The sequence below is a fragment of the Heterodontus francisci genome, unplaced genomic scaffold (assembly GCF_036365525.1).
Source record: "Heterodontus francisci isolate sHetFra1 unplaced genomic scaffold, sHetFra1.hap1 HAP1_SCAFFOLD_594, whole genome shotgun sequence".
Classification (NCBI taxonomy): domain Eukaryota; kingdom Metazoa; phylum Chordata; class Chondrichthyes; order Heterodontiformes; family Heterodontidae; genus Heterodontus; species Heterodontus francisci.
In genome coordinates, this window is record NW_027140509.1 from 231018 (window position 1) to 253484 (window position 22467).

Consider the following 22467-nt stretch of genomic DNA (forward strand, 5'->3'; position numbering starts at 1 on the left):
TATTATATGATGGGTGTATGGGGATGTCACTGATATTATATGATGGGTGTCTGGGGATGTCACTGATATTATATGATGGTGTATGAGGATGTCACTGATATTATATGATGGGCGTATGAGGATGTCACTGATATTATATGATGGGTGTATGAGGATGTCACTGATATTATATGATGGTGTCTGGGGATGTCACTGATATTATATGATGGTGTATGAGGATGTCACTGATATTATATGATGGTTGTATGGGGATGTCACTGATATTATATGATGGGTGTTTGGGGATGTCACTGATATTATATGATGGTGTATGAGGATGTCACTGATATTATAGGATGGGTGTATGGGGATGTCACTGATATTATATGATGGTGTCTGGGGATGTCACTGATATTATATGATGGTGTATGAGGATGTCACTGATATTATATGATGGTGTATGGGGGTGTCACTGATATTATATGATGGTGTATGGGGGTGTCACTGATATTATATGATGGTGTATGGGGATGTCACTGATATTATATGATGGGTGTCTGGGGATGTCACTGATATTATATGATGGTGTATGGGGATGTCACTGATATTATATGATGGGTGTCTGGGGATGTCACTGATATTATATGATGGTGTATGGGGGTGTCACTGATATTATATGATGGTGTATGGGGATGTCACTGATATTATATGATGGGTGTATGGGGATGTCACTGATATTATATGATGGGTGTATGGGGATGTCACTGATATTATATGATGGTGTTTGAGGATGTCACTGATATTATATGATGGGTGTATGGGGATGTCACTGATATTATATGATGGTGTATGGGGATGTCATTGATATTATATGATGGTGTATGGGGATGTCACTGATATTATATGATGGTGTATGGGGATGTGACTGATATTATATGATGGTGTATGAGGATGTCACTGATATTATATGATGGTGTATGAGGATGTCACTGATATTATTTGATGGTGTATGGGGATGTCATTGATATTATATGATGGTGTCTGGGGATGTCACTGATATTATATGATGGGTGTATGGGGATGTCACTGATATTATATGATGGGTGTATGGGGATGTCACTGATATTATATGATGGTGTATGGGGGTGTCACTGATATTATATGATGGTGTATGGGGATGTCACTGATATTATATGATGGTGTATGGGGATGTCACTGATATTATATGATGGTGTATGGGGATGTCACTGATATTATATGATGGTGTATGAGGATGTCACTGATATTATATGATGGTGTATGGGGATGTCACTGATATTATATGATGGTGTATGGGGATGTCACTGATATTATATGATGGTGTATGGGGATGTCACTGATATTATATGATGGTGTAGGGGGTGTCACTGATATTATATGATGGTGTATGGGGATGTCACTGATATTATATGATGGTGTATGGGGATGTCACTGATATTATATGATGGTGTAGGGGGTGTCACTGATATTATATGATGGTGTATGAGGATGTCACTGATATTATATGATGGTGTATGGGGATGTCACTGATATTATATGATGGGTGTATGGGGATGTCACTGATATTATATGATGGGTGTAGGGGGTGTGACTGATTTGTGGCGGGATGTCTCTGGTTGCCTAGCTACTTCAGTGATTGATTGTTGGGATTGTTCCTCCACATGAACTCAGTAGCAAATCAACGACCAGCTGATTGTCTGCCTTTCGCGACAACCTGGAGGATTGTCGCCAGCAGCCAATAGGAAGCTGAACTGGCGCAGTGGGCGCGGCCTATGGTAGCCGGCATCAGGCCGCCGGTGCGACAGGGAGAGGCGTTTCCCCACTTGGAGACTGCAGCAAGAGGAGGAGCGCAGCAGGATGGTGAGTATCCAGTGCGCCTGCGCTTCCTGCCGAAGGCCGACATTGCCCAGTGCGCTTGCGTGGAATACCAGTTGTCGGCCAGCCGCATGCGCGTTGTTCCTCTCGGTTCTCATTCTCCCCTCCCACTTTGAGGGCCACGTGCCTCAGAGACCCTGAGAGGCTGAGAAGGGACAGGGAGGGAAGGAAGAAGGAAATTTGTTGGGAGCGAGGCCCTGAATGATGAGGGGGGAATGGAGGGAGTAACAGAGAAAGCGTGGCCCTTTCGGGGTACGGTAACATTCTGGACTGGTAATCCAGTGGCCTGCAGTAATGATCCAGAGACATAGAAATGTTACAGCACAGGAGGAGGCCATTCTTCTCGTCGTGTCCGTGCTAGCTCTCTGCAAGAGCAATTCAGCTAGACCCACTTCCCTGCCCGCCCTTTTCCTGCAACCCTGCATTTTCATTTCTCTTCTGATAATTATCCAATTCCCCTTTGAAAGCCACAGTTCTCAGGCAGTGCATTCCAGATCCTAACTACTTGCTCCATAAAAAAAGTTTCCTCTTTTGCCAATCACCTTAAATCTGTGTCATCTGGTTCTCGACCCTTCCACCAATGGGAACAGTTTCTTATCTATTCTGTCTGGACCCTCATGATTTTAAAGACCTCTATCAAATCCCCTCTCAACCTTCTCCAAGGAGAACAACCCCAGCTTTTCCAATCTATCTATGTAACTGAAGTTCCTCATCTCTGGCACCATTCTCGTAAATCTTTTCTGCACCCTCTGTAATGCCCTCACATCCTTCCTAAATTGCGATACTCAAAATTAGACACAGTACTCCAGTTGAGGCCAAACCAGTAATTTATAAAGGTTCATCATAACTTCCTTGTTTTTGTACTCTGTGCCTCTATTTATAAGTTCCTTATTGGTTCATAAGTTTGTCAGAAGCATGAATTCCAATCCCACCATGACAGCTGGAACAATTTGAACTCAATTAATTAAATAAATCTGGAATAAAAAGTTAGTCTCAGTAATGGTGACCATGAAACACTGGATTGTCGCAAAAAACCATCTGGTAAGGAAATCTGCCATCCTTACCCGATCTGGCCGAAATGTGACTCCATACCCACGGCAGTGTTGTTGATTCTTAACTGCCCTCTGAAATGGCAAAGTAAGCCATTCAATTGTATTCAAGGAGGAGGTTGACCACAACCTTCAATTAGGGATGCACAATAAATGCCGACCTTGCCAGTGACACCCTCGTCCCGAGAATGAATACAAAAAAGCTGAATGATGTGGGAGATGGAGGGAGTACAATTCTGAATGATGAGGAGGACTGAGGGAGTTTGCAAAAGCAAGGGAGTGGGGCACGGAATAGTGAGGGCTAGGCCACAGAGTGAGAGAGAGTGGCGCACTGATGGTGAGGGGCACGGAGGGAGTGGGACGCTGACTGATGAAGGGGACAAGACACTGAGTGAGGGAGCGGGCCACTGTTTAGTGAAGGGGACCGGGTGGAAAATGAGTGAGCCGAACATGGAACACAGGAGATGGGCACAGCGTGTAAATGTCAGCAGCAGGCACAGAATGAGAATGGGCTGGAGTACAGACAGAGTAATAGGGCAGCGTACAGTGAATGAGGGTCCAGGACAGAGCAGAGAGGGAGTGCAACAGAGGATTGAGCAGAGTGGGGTACAGATTGTGCAGGAGTGGCGTGACGGGTGTGGTGAGTGGGCTGACAGTAAGTAGATATCCACACATCTTTCTCCCTTCCATCTTCCACTCTCTGTATTAAGCTTTGCCCTCCATCCTGTGTAAAGAATCACCTGTTCTTTCCTCTTTAGCGTGAGTGTATTTCAATCCACGTTGGCCAGGCCGGTGTGCAGATCGGCAACGCTTGCTGGGAGCTGTACTGCCTGGAGCATGGGATCAAAACAAACGGGAGAATGCGCCGTTACAGGACCGCCAGAGGTGGTGATGACTCCTTCAGCACCTTCTTCAATGAGACAGGGACGGGCAAACACATTCCCCGAGCCGTGTTTATAGATCTGGAGCCCACTGTGATTGGTAAGAGGAGTTGTTGGATTGTTGATGGGTTAGCTCAACTCAATGTCTGCAGTATACTCAGAGACAGAAAGGACGTGCATTTCAATAGCAACTTTAACTGGCCCCAGGATGTCCCAAATTGTTGCACAGCCAATGAAGTACATTTGAAGCTTAGGCACTGTTGTACTGTAGGAAACATGGCATCCCTCCCGAGCAACACTGTGGGTTTACCATTGACACGGTAGAGATTGTAGCGGTTCAAGGAGGTGGCTCACCACCACTTTCTCGAGGCAATTAGGGATGAGCAATAAATGCTGGCTTTGCCAGCAACGCCCACATCCCGTGAACGAATAAAAAAGGCAGTTTTGCGCATAGCAAGATCCCACAAACAACAATGTTACAACAACAAGATTGCTGTTTGTTAAATGATGGTTGAGGGATAGATATTGGCCCACATCACTGACAGAGTTGATCTGGTCATTTAACACATTGTTGTTGATTCCATCTTGCTATGCGCAAATTGTCTTTCTTACAATTCGAGAGCACCTACAATTCTGAACGTGCTAAATTGGCTGTAAAGCACTTTGGATTGCCCTGCGGATAGAAATGGCAACAGTAGCCTAGTGGTAATGCGTGAAACAGGGCTGTGTTCTCGCACCCACACTTTTTGGGATTTTCTTCTCCCTGCTGCTTTCACATGCGTTCGAGTCCTCTGAAGAAGGAATTTTCCTCCACACAAGATCAGGGGGCAGGTTGTTCAACCTTGCCCGTCTAAGAGTGAAGTCCAAAGTACGGAAAGTCCTCATCAGGGAACTCCTCTTTGCTGACGATGCTGCTTTAACATCTCACACTGAAGAGTGCCTGCAGAGTCTCATCGACAGGTTTGCGTCTGCCTGCAATGAATTTGGCCTAGATTAGATTATGAGATTAGATTAGATTAGATTAGATTAGAGATACAGCACTGAAACAGGCCCTTCGGCCCACCGAGTCTGTGCCGACCATCAACCACCCATTTATACTAATCCTACACTAATCCCATATTCCTACCAAACATCCCCACCTGTCCCTATATTTCCCTACCACCTACCTATACTAGTGACAATTTATAATGGCCAATTTACCTACCAACCTGCAAGTCTTTTGGCTTGTGGGAGGAAACCGGAGCACCCGGAGAAAACCCACGCAGACACAGGGAGAACTTGCAAACTCCACACAGGCAGTACCCAGAATCGAACCCGGGTCCCTGGAGCTGTGAGGCTGCAGTGCTAACCACTGCGCCACTGTGCCGCCCATCAGCCTCAACCATCAGCCTCAAGAAAACAAACATCATGGGGCAGGACGTCAGAAATGCTCCATCCATCAATATTGGCGACCACGCTCTGGAAGTGGTTCAAGAGTTCACCTATCTAGGCTCAACTATCACCAGTAACCTGTCTCTAGATGCAGAAATCAACAAGCGCGTGGGTAAGGCTTCCACTGCTATGTCCAGACTGGCCAAGAGAGTGTGGGAAAATGGCGCACTGACACGGAACACAAAAGTCCGAGTGTATCAAGCCTGTGTCCTCAGTACCTTGCTCTATGGCAGCGAGGCCTGGACAACGTATGTCAGCCAAGAGCGACGTCTCAATTCATTCCATCTTCGCTGCCTCCGGAGAATACTTAGCATCAGGTGGCAGGACCGTATCTCCAACACAGAAGTCCTCGAGGCAGCCAACATCCCCAGCTTGTACACACTACTGAGTCAGTGGCGCTTGAGATGGCTTGGCCATGTGAGCCGCATGGAAGATGGCAGGATCCCCAAAGACACATTGTACAGCGAGCTCCCCCCTGGTATCAGACCCACCGACTGTCTATGTCTCCGCTATAAAGACGTCTGCAAACGTGACATGAAATCCTGTGACATTGATCACAAGTCGTGGGAGTCAGTTGCCAGCGATCGCCAGAGCTGGCGGGCAGCCATAAAGACAGGGCTAAATTGTGGCGAGTCGAAGAGACTTAGTAGTTGGCAGGAAAAAAGACAGAGGCGCAAGGGGAGAGCCAACTGTGTAACAGCCCCGACAAACAAATTTCTCTGCAGCACCTGTGGAAGAGCCTGTCACTCTAGAATTGGCCTTTTTGCCACTCCAGGCGCTGCTTCACAAACCACTGACCACCTCCAGGCGCGTATCCATTGTCTCTCGAGATAAGGAGGCCCAAAAGAAATCTAGAGGCTGGGATTAATACTCTAGAAACATGAGTTCAAATCTGACCACAACAGCTGGGGTAATTTAAATTCAATTCTATAAATCTGGAGTGAAAAAAAACTAGTCTCAGTAATCGTGATCATGAAACTGCCAGATTGTCATAAAAACCCATCTGGTTCATGAATGCCCTTTAGGGAAGGAAATCTGCCATCCTTACCTGGTCTGGCCTACATGTGACTCCAGACCACAGCAATGTGGTTGACTCTTAACTGCCCTCTGAAATGACTTACTCTGTTGCATCAAACCGCTATGAAAAAGTCTAATATGAATAAAGCTGGAGAGATCATCTGACATCAACCAGGCACCAGATACGACAAAGGCACACCCAGCCCGAGTCGATCCTGCAAAGTCCTCCTCATTAACACCGGGCAGCTTGTGCCAAAATTGGGAGAGCTGTCCCACAGTACAACAACAGTCTGACATATACAGTTGGGAGGGAGTGGCTCTGGGGGTCGCCAACTTTGAATTTGGACCCAATGAAGTTTCATGCTAACAGGCCACATATAAGCGAGGAAACCTCCTGTTGATTACCACCTACTGAACACCACTTGGAAGAGGCGCTGAGGGTAGCAAGGGCACAGAATGTACTCTGCCAGGGAGATTTCAATGTCCATCAGCAAGACAGGCTTGGTAGCACCACCACTGACAAAGCTGGCTGAGTCCTTGTGGAGAACATAGCTGCCAGACCGGGCCTGCAGTAGATGGTGAGAGAACCAACACGAGGAAAAAACCTACTTGACCTCGTCCTCACCAGTCTACCTATTGCAGATGCATTTGTGCATGACAGTATTGGTTGGAGTGATCACTGCAGATTCCTTGTGGCAATGAAGTCCCATCTTTGCACTGAGGATACCCTCCATTGTATTGTGTGACACCACCACTGTGCTGAACTGATTTAGCAGCTCAAAACTGGGCGTCCATGAGGTGCTGTGGGCCATTAGCAGCAGCAGAATTGTATTCCACCACAATCTGTAATCTCATGCCCCGGCATATCCCTCACTCGACCATTACCATCAAGCCAGGGGACCAACCCTGGTTCAATGAGGAGTGCAGGACAGCATGCCAGGAGAAGAACCAGGCATACTTAAAAATGAGGTGGCAACCTGATGAAGCTGTAACACATGCACGCCGGACAGCAGAAGCAGCCTGTGATAGACAGAGCAAAGTGATCCCACAACCAATGGAGCAGATCAAAGCTCTGCAGTGCTGCCTCATCCCATCGTGAATGGTGGTGGACAATTAAACAACTAACCTGAGGAAGAAGCTCCACAAATATCCCCATCCTCAATGATGGGGGAGCCCAGCACATCAGTGCGAAAGACAAGGCTGAAGCATTTGCATCCATCTTCTGCTAGAAGTGCCGAGTGGATGATCCATCTTGGCCTCCTTCTGAGGTTTCCAGCATCACAGATGCGAGACTTCAGCCAATTCAGTACACTCCACATCATATCAAGAAATGGCCAAAGGCTCTGGATACAACAAAGGCTATAGGCTCTGACAACATCTTGCCTGTAGTGCTGAAGACTTCTGCACCAGAACTAGCCACACCCCTAGCCAAGCTGTTCCAGTACAACTACAAGACTGGTATCTACCCGACAATGTGGAAAATTGCCCAGGTACGTCCTATACACAAAAAGCAGAACAAATCAAATCTAGCCAATTGCCGCCCCGTCAGTCTACCCTTAATCATCAGCAAAGTGATAGAAGGTGTCGTAGATAATGCTATTAAGCAGCACTTACTCAGCAATAATCTGCTAACTGGTGCTCAGTTTGGGTTCCGCCGGGGCCACTTGGCTCCAGACCTCATTACAGCCTTGGTCCAAACATGGACAAAAGAGCTGAACTCGAGAGGTGAGGTGAGAGTGACTGCCCTTGACATCAAGGCAGCATTTGACCGAGTGTGGCATCAAGGAGCCCGAGCAAAACTGGAGTCAATGGGAATCAGAGGGAAAACCCTCCGCTGGTTGTATTCACAAAGGAAGATAGTTGTGGTTGTTGGAGGCCAATCATCTTTGCACCAGGATATTGCGGCAGGAGTTCCTCAGGGTAGTGTCCTAGGCCCAACCATCTTCAGCTGCTTCATCAATGATTTTCCCTAAGTTCAGAAGTGGGGATGTTCACTGATGATTGCACAATGTTCAGCACCATTCGTGACTCCTCAGATACTGAAGCAGTTGGTGCCTGCAAGCAATAAGACCTGGACAACGTTCTGGCTTGGGCTGAAAAGTGTCACGTAACATTCGTGCCATGCAAGTGCCAGGCAATGACCATGTCCAACAAGAGAGAATTTAACCATCTCCCCTGGATGTTCAATGGCATTACCATCGCTGCAAAACCCACTATCAACATCCTGGGGAGGTTACCATTGACCAGAAACTGAACAGGACCAGCCATATAAATACTGTGACTACAAGAGCAGGTCAGAGGCTGGGGATTCGGTGGCGAGTAACTCACCTCCTGACTCCCCAAAGCCTGCCCACCATCTACAAGGCACAAGTCAGGAGTGTAATAGAAGCATAGGAAGAGGAGTCCATTTAGTCCCCTCAAGCCTGTTTCACCATTTAGTGAGATCGTGGCTGATCCGTGACCTAACCCCTTTGCCCCATATCCCTTAATACATTCAGTTGACAAAAATCTATCAATTTAACATCAACAGTTGATCCGGCATCGATTGCCATTTGCAGAAGAGAGTTCCACACTTCACCGCCCTTTGGGTGTAGAAATGTTTCCGAATTTCACTGCTGAAAGGTCTGGCTCTAATGTTTAGACTATGCCCCCAATGCTATACTCCCCAACTAGCGGAATTGGTGATGGAAGGTGCTTGCAAACTCTACACCCAGCACACGACCACCTCCTCCCCGTGTGTCATCGTGGCTCAGTTGGTAGCACTCACGTCTATTTGTCAGTAGGTTGTGGGTTCAAGTCCCCACTCCAGTGACTTGAGTGTAAAACATCGAGGCTGAGTCTGTAGTGCTGAGGGAGCATTGCACTGCCGGAGGTGTTGTATGGCTGATGATTGTCCGCTGTCTCAGGTGGATTTAAAAGATCCCAAGGCACTTATCTGAAGAAGAGTAAGGGAGTTCTCCCCATTGTGATTGCTGTTATTTATCCCGCAATCAACATCACAGAGAAAAAAACGTGGGAGCTTGCTGTGCGCAAACTGGTTGCTGTGTCTCCTATGTGGCAGCACTTAAAAATAAAATCTTCACTTGCTGTAAAGCGCTTTGGGACATCCTGGGGTTGTAAAAGGAGCTATATAAATGCAAGTCTTTCTTCCTTTCTTTTCCCCTCCAAGGCCAGTGTACCCAACGAGTGGCCCCTATTCAGAGCTAACTTTCTAGGTCAATAGAGAACTTTTCTGAATAGAGTTGCAGTCTGAGAGCTGCTCTCAGACTGTTTATATGCAACTCTATCTGTTGATGGCTCAATGAATGGCCAATACTGGCAATTAAACACATTACCAGACCAGACAATACGTCAGCTGGTCAATGGCACATACCCTCACGAGTGAAAGATTTGCATTGTCTTATCTTCTGCAAAGGCAGCTAGCACAACAACAACTTGCATTTATTATAGCGCCTTTAACATCGTAAAAATGTCCCCAAGGTGCTTCACAGGAGTGTAAATCTGACAGAAACATGACAGCAAGCTTGGTCAAAGAGGTCGGTTTTAAGGAGCATCTTAAAGGAAGAGAGAGAGAGAGAGACGGAGAGGTTTAGGGAGGGAATTCCAGAGCTTAGGGCTCCAGGCAGCTGAAGGCACGGCCGCCAATGGTGGGTTGAAGGAAATGAGGAATGGACAAGAGGCCAGAATTGGAGGAGCACAGAGATCTCGGAGGGTTGTAGGGGCTGGAGGAGGTTTTAGAGACTGGGAGGGTGGCCGTGGAGAAGCAGGACAAGGATTTTAAGTTTGCAGTGTTAGGGAAAGCAGGGGCCAATGTTGGTCAACAGCATGGAGGTGATGGATGAAAGGGACATGGTGTGAGTTAAGATATGGGACAGCGGAGTTTTGGATGAGCTGAAGTTTGTGGAGGGAGGCCGGCCGTGGATGAGCATCGGAATAGTCGAGTCTGGCGATGACAAAAGCATGGATGAGGCTTTTGGCAGCTGATGAGCTGAGGCAGGGATGGAGATGGGCGATGTTATGGAGCTGGATGTAGCCGGTCTTTGTTATGAAACACGTATAGTATCGGAGTGTTTTGAGAACGAGGTTGAGGTGTTTAAAATTGAGGCATTGGGGTTCAGGAGCCAAAGGAGGTCAGCTCATACGGTGTGATGGGTGCCTGCACATTCAAAGAACTCAATTACAATTGAAGTGCTTCAGGATGTTCCTGAGCGATACAAGAAAAGATAGGATAATCAACTTTGGTTGGATGTGGAGGGGGGGCTTTGTTGCCCAACCTCCTTTTTTAAATTCTGATAAATAGGTCACAGACCTGAAACATTAACTGTACTTCTCTTCCCATAGACGCTGTCAGACCTGCTGAGTATTTCCAGCACTTTCTGTTTTTACTCCTTTTTTTTATTATACTTTAATGGGATGTGAGCGTCACTGGCAAGGCCCATCTCTAATTGCCCTTGACAACTGAACGGCTTGCTTGGCCATTTCAGAGGGCAGTTGGGAGTCAACCACATTGCTGTGTGTCTGGAGTCACATGTAGGCCAGACCAGGTAAGGACGGCAGATTTCCGTCACTAAAGGATGGTAGTGAACCAGACGGGTTTTTACAACAATCAATGATAGTCTTATGGAACCATTACTGAGACTAGCTTTCAATTCCAGATTTTTTTAATATCAATTAATTGAATTTGTTAATTAATTGAACTTAAATTCCACTAGTTGTCATGTTGGGATTTGAACCCATATCCTCAGTGCATTAGCCTGGGCCACTGGATTAGTAGCATGGTGACATCATCACTACGTCAATGTCTCCTGTCAGCCAATGTAGGTCAGTGAGTCGAATGTTCACTTAATTAATATCCATTCCTTTTTCTGTCCCCAGATGAGGTCCGCACCGGCACCTACCGACAGCTCTTTCACCCCGAGCAGCTCATCACCGGCAAGGAGGATGCGGCTAATAACTACGCACGGGGTCACTACTCCATCGGCAAGGAGATTGTGGATCTGGTCTTGGATCGCATACGAAAGCTGGTAGGTTATTTATTTAAAAAGATATCCTGAGCGACCCTTCCCCCTTTCACAAGTTTTCTCCTCTTCTGTTCGAACTCGCAGTAGTGACCAGTCGTCATCTGCGGCCTCGGGTGGTGAGCCTATTTGGCCGTGTGGGCCAGCACTCGAGCCTCTCCTTCCACGATTTCCAGACGTGTACAGTTACCGAGGTGGGGGGAGGAGTGTTGTGGGGATAGGGGGGAGCTGTCACTATATGGAGAGCAGAGACCCTGACTCCGTGTTTCCTATTCTGAGCTCAGTGGCATTGAGAGTGGTTAAGATGAATTTGAACCGCCAGTTGTTTTGAGCCTCAGTTCCCACTTTTCTTACTCTCTCTCTGTCTCTCACTTTCTCTTTTTACCTCTTGTTTAGACCCCAACCACAGATGACATGGGCTTGATGGGCCGAATGGCCTCCTTCTGTGCTGTCTATGACTATGACAGCACCATTCATGTAGTAAAACATCCCAAATTACTTCACAGGAGTGTTAACAAACAAAATTTGACACTGAACCCCGTAAGATGATGTGAGAACAGGTGACTAGAAGTTTGGACAAAGAAGTAGGTTTTAAGGAGCATCTTCTCAATTAGACCATGGCTGATCTGTATTTTAACTCCCATCTCCCCGCCTTAGTTCTATAACCCTTAATCCCCTCACCCAACGAAAATCGATCAATCTCAGGTTTGAAATTTCCAATTGACCCCCGGCCTCAACAGCTTTCTGGGGGAGACAGTTCCAGATTCCCACTCCCCTTTGTGTGAACAAGTGCCTCCTGACATCACCCCTGAACAGCCTGGCTCGAATTTTAAGGTTCTGCCCCCTTGTTCTGGACTCTCCCCCCACCAGAGGAAATAGTTTCTCTCTATCGACCCGATCGAATCCTTTAATAATCTTAAACCCCTCGATTAGATCACCCCCCTTAATCTTCTACACTCGAGGGGATACAAGCCCAGTCTGTCCACGTAATTTCACCCTATTAGCCCCAATATCCTTTGAGTCAATCTGTGTTGCATCCGCCTTCAAGCATTGCTTTTTTCCTTTTACCGTCAGGCTGACCAGTGTACAGGACTGCAGGGTTTCCTCATCTTCCACAGTTTCGGGGGCGGGACTGGCTCAGGCTTTACTTCCCTCCTGATGGAGAGACTCTCCGTTGACTACGGCAAGAAAGCCAAACTGGAGTTTTCCGTTTACCCCGCGCCGCAGATTTCCACCGCGGTGGTCGAGCCGTACAATGCCGTACTCGTCACCCACTGCACCCTCGAGCACTCTGACTGCGCCTTCTTGGTGGACAATGAGGCCATTTACGACATATGTCGGCGTAATCTTGACATTGAGCAACCATCCTACACCAACCTCAACCGTCTCGTGGCACAGATAGTGTCTTCCATCACGGCGTCGCTGCGGTTCGACGGTGCCCTCAACGTGGACCTGACTGAGTTCCAGACGAACCTGGTCCCCTATCCCCGCATTCACTACCCGCTGGTAACCTATGCGCCCCTTATGCCGAAGGAGGTGGCTTACAGTAACCAGCAGTCCACGCAGAAGATCACCAAAGCCTGCTTCAAGGCAGGCAACCATATGGTGAAGTGCGACCCCAACATGGGCAGGTACATGGCCTGCTGCCTGCTGTACCGAGGCGACGTAGTGGCCAAGGAAGTCAACAGCACCATCGCCTCCATCAAGAGGATGCACACGGTTAGCTTTGTTGATTGGTGCCCAACTGGATTCAAGGTAAGTCATCTCAGTCTATGTAACTGGATGAGCAGGAGTCCTACAAGGTCATGCCTGCCAGTCAATTTCCCTAGTATGTACCACCTGAATAATGTGCAGTTCAGTGTCCTTGTTACACAAGGAATTCTCATAGGTATTGGGTCGCATGGGCACAGGGTCTCGTGGGCACAGGACTTGGTACAGGGTCTTGTGCTTACAAGACTTGCTTGTGCCAGGTCTCATTGTGCAGGATTCATGGGTACAGGGTGTCTGGGTACAGGGTCTCGGGGTACAGGAATAGTGTTTACGGGGTATCTGGGTACAGGAATAGTGTGTACAGGGTCCCTGGGTACAGGATTTCTGGGTCCAGGAATAGTGTGTACAGAGTCTCTGGGTACAGGAATATTGTGTACAGGGTCTCTCGGTACAGGGTTTCTGGGTACAGGAATAGTGTGTACAGGGTCCCTGGGTACAGGAATATTGAGTACAGGGTCTCTGGGTACAGGAATATTGTGTAAAGGGTCTCTGGGTACAGGGTCTCTGGGTACAGGAATATTGTGTACAGGGTCTCTGGGTACAGGGTATCTGGGTACAGGAATATTGTGTACAGGGTCTCTGGGGTACAGGAATAGTGTGTACAGGGTCTCTGGGTACAGGAATAGTGTGTACAGGGTCTCTGGGTACAGGGTTTCTGGGTACAGGAATAGTGTGTACAGGGTCTCTGGGTACAGGAATATTGTGTACAGGGTCCCTGGGTACAGGATCTCTGGGTACAGGAATAGTGTGTACAGGGTGTCTGGGTACAGGGTCTCTGGGTACAGGAATAGTGTGTACAGGGTCTCTGGGTACAGGGTCTCTTGGTACAGGAATATTGTGTACAGGGTCTCTGGGTACAGGAATAGTGTGAACAGGGTCTCTGGGTACAGGGTCTCTGGGTACAGGAATAGTGTGTACAGGGTCTCTGGGTACAGGAATATTGTGTACAGGGTCCCTGGGTACAGGGTCTCTGGGTACAGGAATAGTGTGTACAGGGTCTCTGGGTACAGAGTATCTGGGTACAGGGTCTCTGGGTACAGGAATAGTGTGTACAGGGTCTCTGGGTACAGGGTCCCTGGGTACAGGAATATTGTGCACAGTGTCTCTGGGTACAGGAATATTGTGTACAGGGTCCCTGGGTACAGGGTCTCTGGGTACAGGAATAGTGGGTACAGGGTCTTTGGGTACAGGGTGTCTGGCTACAGGAATAGTGGGTACAGGGTCTCTGGGTATAGGGTTTCTGGGTAGAGGAATGTTGTGTACAGGGTGTCTGGGTACAGGGTCTCTGGGTACAGGAATAGTGTGTACAGGGTTTCTGGGTACAGGAATAGTGTGTACAGGGTGTCTGGGTACAGGAATATTGTGTGCAGGTTTCCTGGGTACAGGGTCTCTGGGTACAGGAATATTGTGTACAAGGTCTCTGGGTACAGGGTTTCTCGGTACAGGAATAGTGTGTACAGGTTCCCTGGGTACAGGGTCTCTGGGTACAGGGTTTCTGGGTACAGGAATAATGTGTGCAGGGTCCCTGGGTACAGGAATAGTGTGTACAGGTTCCCTGGGTACAGGGTCTCTGGGTACAGGGTTTCTGGGTACAGGAATAATGTGTGCAGGGTCCCTGGGTACAGGAATATTGTGTACAGGGTCTCTGGGTACAGGAATAGTGGGTACAGGGTGTCTGGGTACAGGAATATTGTGTACAGGTTCCCTGGGTACAGGGTCTCAGGGTACAGGAATATTGTGTACAAGGTCTCTGGGTACAGGAATAGTGTGTACAGGTTCCCTGGGTACAGGGTTTCTGGGTACAGGAATATTGTGTGCAGGGTTTCTGGGTACAGGAATATTGTGTACAGGGTCTCTGGGTACAGGAATATTGTGTACAGGGTCTCTGGGTACAGGAATAGTGGGTACAGGAATATTGTATACAGGGTCTCTGGGTACAGGAATAGTGTGTACAGGGTCTCAGGGTACAGGATCTCTGGGTACAGGAATAGTGTGTACAGGGTCTCTGAGTACAGGGTCCCTGGGTACAGGAATATTGTGTACAGGGTTTCTGTGTACAGGGATTCTGGGTACAGGAATATTATGTACAGGGTCTTTGGGTACAGGGTTTCTGAATACAGAAATATTGTGTACAGGGAATCTGGGTACAGGAATATTGTGTACAGGGTCCCTGGGTACCGGAATATTGTGTACAGGGTCTCGGGTACAGGGATTCTGGGTACAGGAATATTATGTACAGGGTCTCTGGGTCCAGGAATATTGTGTACAGGGTTTCTGGGTACAGGGACTCTGGGTACAGGAATATTGTGTACAGGGTCTCTGGGTACAGGAATAGTGGGTACAGGGTGTCTGGGTACAGGAATATTGTGTACAGGTTCTCTGGGTACAGGGTCTCAGGGTACAGGAATATTGTGCACAAGGTCTCTGGGTACAGGGTGTCTCGGTACAGGAATAGTGTGTACAGGTTCCCTGGGTACAGGAATATTGTGTACAGGGTCTCTGGGTACAGGAATATTGTGTACAGGGTCCCTGGGCACAGGAATATTGTGTACAGGGTCTCTGGGTACAGGGTCTCAGGGTACAGGAATATTGTGTACAAGGTCTCTGGGTACAGGGTGTCTCGGTACAGGAATAGTGTGTACAGGTTCCCTGGGTACAGGGTCTCTGGGTACAGGGTTTCTTGGTACAGGAATATTGTGTACAGGGTCCCTGGGTACAGGAATATTGTGTACAGGGTCTCAGGGTACAGGGTCTCTGGGTACAGGAATATTGTATACAGGGTTTCTGTGTACAGGGATTCTGGGTACAGGAATATTATGTACAGGGTCTTTGGGTACAGGGTTTCTGAGTACAGAAATATTGTGTACAGGGAATCTGGGTACAGGAATATTGTGTACAGGGTCTCGGGTACAGGGATTCTGGGTACAGGAATATTATGTACAGGGTCTCTGGGTCCAGGAATATTGTGTACAGGGTTTCTGGGTACAGGGTCTCTGGGTACAGGAATATTGTGTACAGGGTCTCTGGGTACAGGAATATTGTGTACTGGGTGTCTGGGTACAGGGTTTCTGTGTACAGGAATATTGTGTACAGGGTCTCTGGGTACAGGGTATCTGGGTACAGGAATATTGTGCACAGTGTCTCTGGGTTCAGGGTCTGTTGGGTTCAGGGTCTCGCGGGTACAGGAATAGTTTGTACAGGGTGTCTGGGTACAGGGTCTCTGGGTTCATGAATATTATGTACAGTGTCTCGGGTACAGGAATATTGTGTACAGTGTCTCTGGGTACAGGGTATCTGGGTACAGGAATATTGTGTACAGGGTCTCTGGGTACAAGAATATTGTGTACAGGGTCCCTGGGTACAGGGTATCTGGGTACAGGAATATTGTGTACAGGGTCTCTGGGTACAGGAATATTGTGTACAGTGTCTCGGGTACAGGAATATTGTGTACAGTGTCTCTGGGTACAGGGTATCTGGGTACAGGAATATTGTGTACAGGGTCCCTGGGTACAGGAATATTGTGTACAGGGTCTCTGGGTACAGGAATATTGTGTACAGGGTCTCTGGGTACAGGAATATTGTGTACAGTGTCTCGGGTACAGGAATATTGTGTACAGTGTCTCTGGGTACAGGGTATCTGGGTACAGGAATATTGTGTACAGGGTCTCTGGGTACAGGAATATTGTGTACAGTGTCTCGGGTACAGGAATATTGTGTACAGTGTCTCTGGGTACAGGGTATCTGGGTACAGGAATATTGTGTACAGGGTCCCTGGGTACAGGGTATCTGGGTACAGGAATATTGTGTACAGGGTCTCTGGGTACAGGAATATTGTGTACAGTGTCTCTGGGTACAGGAATATTGTGTACAGGGTATCTGGGTACAGGAATATTGTGTACAGTGTCTCTGGGTTCAGGGTCTCTTGGGTTCAGGGTCTCGCGGGTACAGGAATAGTTTGTACAGTGTCTCTGGGTACAGGGTATCTGGGTACAGGAATATTGTGTACAGGGTCCCTGGGTACAGGGTATCTGGGTACAGGAATATTGTGTACAGGGTCTCTGGGTACAGGGTATCTGGGTACAGGAATATTGTGTACAGGGTCTCTGGGTACAGGAATATTGTGTACAGTGTCTCTGGGTACAGGGTATCTGGGTACAGGAATATTGTGTACAGTGTCTCTGGGTTCAGGGTCTCTTGGGTTCAGGGTCTCGCGGGTACAGGAATAGTTTGTACAGGGTGTCTGGGTACAGGGTCTCTGGGTTCAGGGTCTCTTGGGTACAGGTTCTTCCAGGCACTGGAATATTGTGTACAGGGTCTCTTGGGTTCAGGGTCTCGCGGGTACATGAATAATTTGTACAGGGTGTCTGGGTACAGCGTCTCTGGGTACAGGAATATTGTGTGCAGCATCTCTGGATACAGGGTCTCTTGGGTTCAGGGTCTCACGGGTACAGGAATAGTGGGTACAGGGTCTCTGGGTTCAGGGTCTGTTGGGTTCAGGGTCTCGCGGGTACAGGAATAATTTGTACAGGGTTTCTGGGTACACGGTCTCTGGGTTCAGGGTCTCTTGGGTACAGGGTCTTCCAGGCCCAGGAATGGTGGGTACAGGGTCTCTGTTCAGGGTCTCTTGGGTACAGGGTCTTCCAGGCACAGGAATGGTGGGTACAGGGTCTCTGTTCAGGGTCTTCCAGGCACAGGAATGGTGGGTACAGGGTCTCTGGGTTCAGGGTCTCTTGGGTACAGGGTCTTCCAGGCACAGGAACGGTGGGTACAGGGTCTTCCAGGCACAGGAATGGTGGGTACAGGGTCTCTGTTCAGGGTCTTCCAGGCACAGGAATGGTGGGTACAGGGTCTCTGGGTTCAGGGTCTCTTGGGTACAGGGTCTTCCAGGCACAGGAACGGTGGGTACAGGGTCTTCCAGGCACAGGAATGGTGGGTACAGGGTCTCTGTTCAGGGTCTCTTGGGTACAGGGTCTTCCAGGCACAGGAATGGTGGGTACAGGGTCTCTGTTCAGGGTCTCTTGGGTACAGGGATTCCAGGCACAGGAATGGTGGGTACAGGGTCTCTGTTCAGGGTCTTCCAGGCACAGGAATGGTGGGTACAGGGTCTCTGTTCAGGGTCTTCCAGGCACAGGAATAGTGGGTACAGGGTCTCTGTTCAGGGTCTTCCAGGCACAGGAATGGTGGGTACAGGGTCTCTGTTCAGGGTCTTCCAGGCACAGGAATAGTGGGTACAGGGTCTCTGTTCAGGGTCTCTTGGGTACAGGGTCTCTTGGGTACAGGGTCTTCCAGGCACAGGAATAGTGGCTACAGGGTCTCTGTTCAGGGTCTCTTGGGTAGAGGGTCTCTGTTCAGGGTCCTCCAGGCACAGGAATAGTGGGTACAGGGTCTCTGTTCAGGGTCTCTTGGGTACAGGGTTTCCAGGCACAGGAATAGTGGGTACAGGGTCTCTGTTCAGGGTCTCTTGGGCACAGGGTCTTCCAGGCACAGGAATGGTCGGTACAGTGTCTCTGGGTTCAGGGTCTCATGGGCATAGGGCTCGCGGGTACAGTGTCTCTAGGGTACAGTTCTCTAGTTAAGGTTACTCCCATAAGCAGACCTTGCGTTCCCTATGATCTGGAGTGCACTTTTACTGTCTGATTTTCAGTTGAATGAAGGCCGGGCTGGGAAGCTCTAATTCTGAAGAACAGTCACAGTATTGAATACTGTGACCAAACATGCAACACATTGTGCGTTTCTCCCAGATAGAAAGAACGTTCTGCATTTCTCCGGCGTCTTACACAAATCTAGCATGTCCCCAAATTGCTTCACTGCCCATGAAGTACTTTCAAAGTGTCATCTATGTTGTCATGTAGGTAACGCAGCAGCCAGTTTGCCCACAGCAAGCTCCAAAAAACAGCAATGAGATAATGACCAGTTTAATGAAGTTGAGGGATAAATATTGGCCCCAGGACCCCAGGGAGAACACCCTCTCCCATGCCTTTCCCCCTCTTCCCCAACTGCTCTTCACCAATAGTGGCGGTGGGATCTTCCACATCCATCCGAGGGGCCTAGGGTTTAACACTTCATTGGAAAGACAGTGCAGTGCTCCCAGTACTCCACTGGGAAAGGTGGATAATGTGCACAAATCATTGGAGTGGAGGCTTGAAGCCATGATCTTCTGACTCAAAGGCGTGAGAGAGACCAACTGAGCCACGGCTGACATCTATCTTTCTGGAGGTAAACTGATAAATACTCTGGTTTCAATTTCAGCTATGCCTCATTCAGTAACATTCTTGCCTCAACAATAGACAGAAATATATGGATTGATAGATAGATAGATGGATAGATGATAACAGATACACATAGAGACAGAGATACTGAGATGGATAGAAAAGAGAGAGATGGATATATAAACAGACAGACAGACCTCGAGGTCACTTTTTGTGTCCCACAAAATCTTCAAACTGCTGCTCTTTCCTGCAGGTTGGCATCAACTACCAGCCCCCGACGGTGGTGCCAGGGGGCGATCTGGCAAAGGTGCAGCGAGCCCTCTGTATGCTGAGCAACACCACCGCCATTTCCTTGGCTTGGACCCGCCTCAACCTCAAATTCGATAAGATGTACGCCAAGCGGGCCTTTGTCCACTGGTACGTGGGGGAGGGGCTGGAGGAAGGGGAGTTCCAGGACGCACGGGAGGACCTGGCCTCACTCGAGAAGGATTATGAGGAAGTGGCTATCGATTCTTCCTACCTGGACTATCTGGCGGAGGAGGGAGTGTGAACAAAATAACGAGAGTAAAAGGGTTTTAAGTCTTTGATTGACCTCCTTGCTCTGTATGTTAAAGAAATGTTTAATTAACAATATATAACTATTTGACATTATTGAGGTTTGTTCAGTTCATATGCACAACAGCCATACCATTGGGCGGCTCACCTCGGAGGTCACGGTTCCTTCAAATAGGATCTGTGACACATGGAACTCAGGCCCAGGATGATGTCCGACCTTGCCTTTCTTCAGTGCCTCCACTTCGGTCTATCCCAAAATGCCACACCACCAATGAAGTCTTTATTTTGGAAATTATAATGCAGAACACACCGCAGCCAATTTATGCACAGCAAGCTCCCACAAACAGCAATGTGATAAATGACCCAGCTGATCTGTTTTTTATAATGATGTTGGTTGATGGATAAATATTGGCCCCAGGAGACCAGGACAACATCAGTGAACTAAATTATCTAGCCATTATCTCATTGTTGTTTGTGGGAGCTTGCTGTGCACAAATTGGCTGCCGTGTTTCTAGTGACTAGTACTTCAAAAAGTACCTTGTTGGCTGTGAGCACTTGGGGATGTCTGGAGGTCCTGCAGCACATTGTGGAAATGCAAGCCTCCCTTCAAATTCTCTTATTTCAATCGACATGTACGCAAAGTTTATGCATGCTGTACTTTACCAGTTTTGTGCGTTTGTTGGTAAAATGTTTGCTGAAAAGCAGAGTGTGTGTTTTTTTTTTGATTATTGTGTCTGCTGAACTTCCTTGGTCACTGCTTGTTGGTTATCTGCTGCAGGGGTGTGTAACACAGGTAAAGAGGCCAGTATATTGGTTCGGAAGCCAAAGATGAATCAACTTGTTGGTTTTACTAATAGCGGCAGCAAGTAGAAGCAAGTTAATATGTCTATATACTTACTGGTAGGATATCCATCAGGGTCTGCTCACTACTAACTAATCCAGGCAATTTCCCTGCATGGAATACTAAACGATTAATGAAAGTGAGTCTATCCATATTCTGAGAGGAACAATGTCACATGACTTGCTTGGAACCTGTTAAGTCTGATATTATTGACATGTGATCTTTAGGAACACAGGAAATAGGAGCAGGAGTAGGCCATTCGGCCCGTCGGGCCTGCTCCACCATTCAAACAGATCATGGCTGATCATCTACCTCAACGCCATGTATCCCCACTATCCCCATATCTCCTTGATGTCATGAGTATCTGTCACACACTACTGCACCACCAGATGGCAATGCTGCACTTCATTTACCCCCTTCTCACTGGAATGTGGGCTTTGTTTTTTTGTAGCTGACAAGATAATTTTGCACGATTATAAACATCACACGTTTGCAGCTGCAACCTCCACATGTTGACTCCAAATTCTTTCATACTTCTTAAATTGATTTAACCTGACACCTCTGGCTCACATGGTGTTCTCCTGCCCAATCTGAACGGACGAATCTAATTCATGTGTTAGCCTCTATCACACACGATACCATCTCATAATGAGCACCCAGTGAAGAGCAGAGGGCGTGCCTGGCAGATTTAGTGTGATTAAACATTCTCATGCATTTATACAGCGTCAGGAGTATAAATCAGACCAAATTTGATACTGAGCCGCATAAGGAGATATCAGGGACAGGTGACCAAAAGCGCAGTCAAAGAAGTAGGTTTTAAGGAGTGTCTTAAAGGAGGAAAGTGAGGTGGAGAGGTTTAGGGAGGGAATTCCAGAGCTTAGGGCCCCAGGCAGCTGAAGGCACGGCCGCCAATGGTGGAGCGATGGGAATCGGGGGATGCTCAAGAGGCCGGAATTGGAGGGGAGTGGAGACCTCGGAGAGTTGTAGGGGCTGGAGGAGGTTACAGAGATGGGGAGAGGAGGTGAGGCCGTGGAGGGATTTAAAAAGGACGGGAATTTTAAAACCGAGGTGTTGCCGGACCTGGAGCCAATGCAGGTCAGCGAGCTGAGGGGTGATGGGTGAATGGGGCTTGGTGCCAGTCAGGGCATGGGCAGCGGGATTTTGGAGGGGCTGAAGTTTATGATGGGTGGAAGGTGGGAGAGCAGACAGGAGAGAGGTGGGAAAAGCCTGGATGAAGTCAAACGGATCGCTCGCAACCGCTGGCCAAAAACCCTAGAATCTGCGCTGAGATGCGCCGTGTCTATAATCAATTCATGTCAGAATGCCATATAGGGGGGTGGTGGGGAGCAAGAAAGAGATATGACAAAGTCGAGCAACCAACGAGGAGTCGTTGTTAAGTAAATGTAACACGCGTGATGTACTTGTACCTGTATCGTGTGCAGGGGGGGTTTTTGACAAAAGAAGTTACATAAGGAGAAATGGTTTCCACCGGCAGCAGATCAGTAACCAGAGGAGACAGGGTTAAAGCGATTGGCGAAAAATACCGGTGATGACACAGGGAAACCTTTTTTGACGCAGTGAGTTGTTGTGATCTGGAACGCGCTGCCTGAGAGGACGGTGGAAGCAGATTCAATAGTAACTTTCAAAAGGAGAATCGGAGAAATACTTGAAGAGGAAAAATTTGCAGGGCTATGGGGGAAAGAGCAAGGGCGCGTGGGACTAGCTAACTGGACTGCTGTTTTAAAGAGCCGGAACAGACATGATGGGCTGAATGGCCTCCTTCTGTGCTGTATGTGGCAAAAA

General features: G+C 48.1%; 1 protein-coding gene across 1 annotated transcript; it reads left to right on the forward strand.

The window, feature by feature from the left end:
- Nucleotides 1–1833: 1833 nt before the first annotated feature.
- LOC137360027 (tubulin alpha-1 chain-like) lies at nucleotides 1834–20339 on the forward strand. The gene is made up of 5 exons (XM_068025606.1): nucleotides 1834–1878; nucleotides 3701–3923; nucleotides 11147–11295; nucleotides 12364–13044; nucleotides 19522–20339. The coding sequence occupies exons 1-5, from the start codon at nucleotides 1876–1878 to the stop codon at nucleotides 19816–19818; spliced, it is 1353 nt and encodes a 450-aa protein (XP_067881707.1). The 5' UTR covers nucleotides 1834–1875; the 3' UTR covers nucleotides 19819–20339.
- Nucleotides 20340–22467: the final 2128 nt, after the last annotated feature.

Bases quoted from the DNA above. Each gene is read 5' to 3' on its own strand.
- LOC137360027 (XM_068025606.1), top strand. The intron at 11,296-12,363 runs GTAGGTTATTTA...TTTTACCGTCAG, and splicing joins TGGATCGCATACGAAAGCTG to GCTGACCAGTGTACAGGACT. The intron at 13,045-19,521 runs GTAAGTCATCTC...TCTTTCCTGCAG, and splicing joins GGTGCCCAACTGGATTCAAG to GTTGGCATCAACTACCAGCC.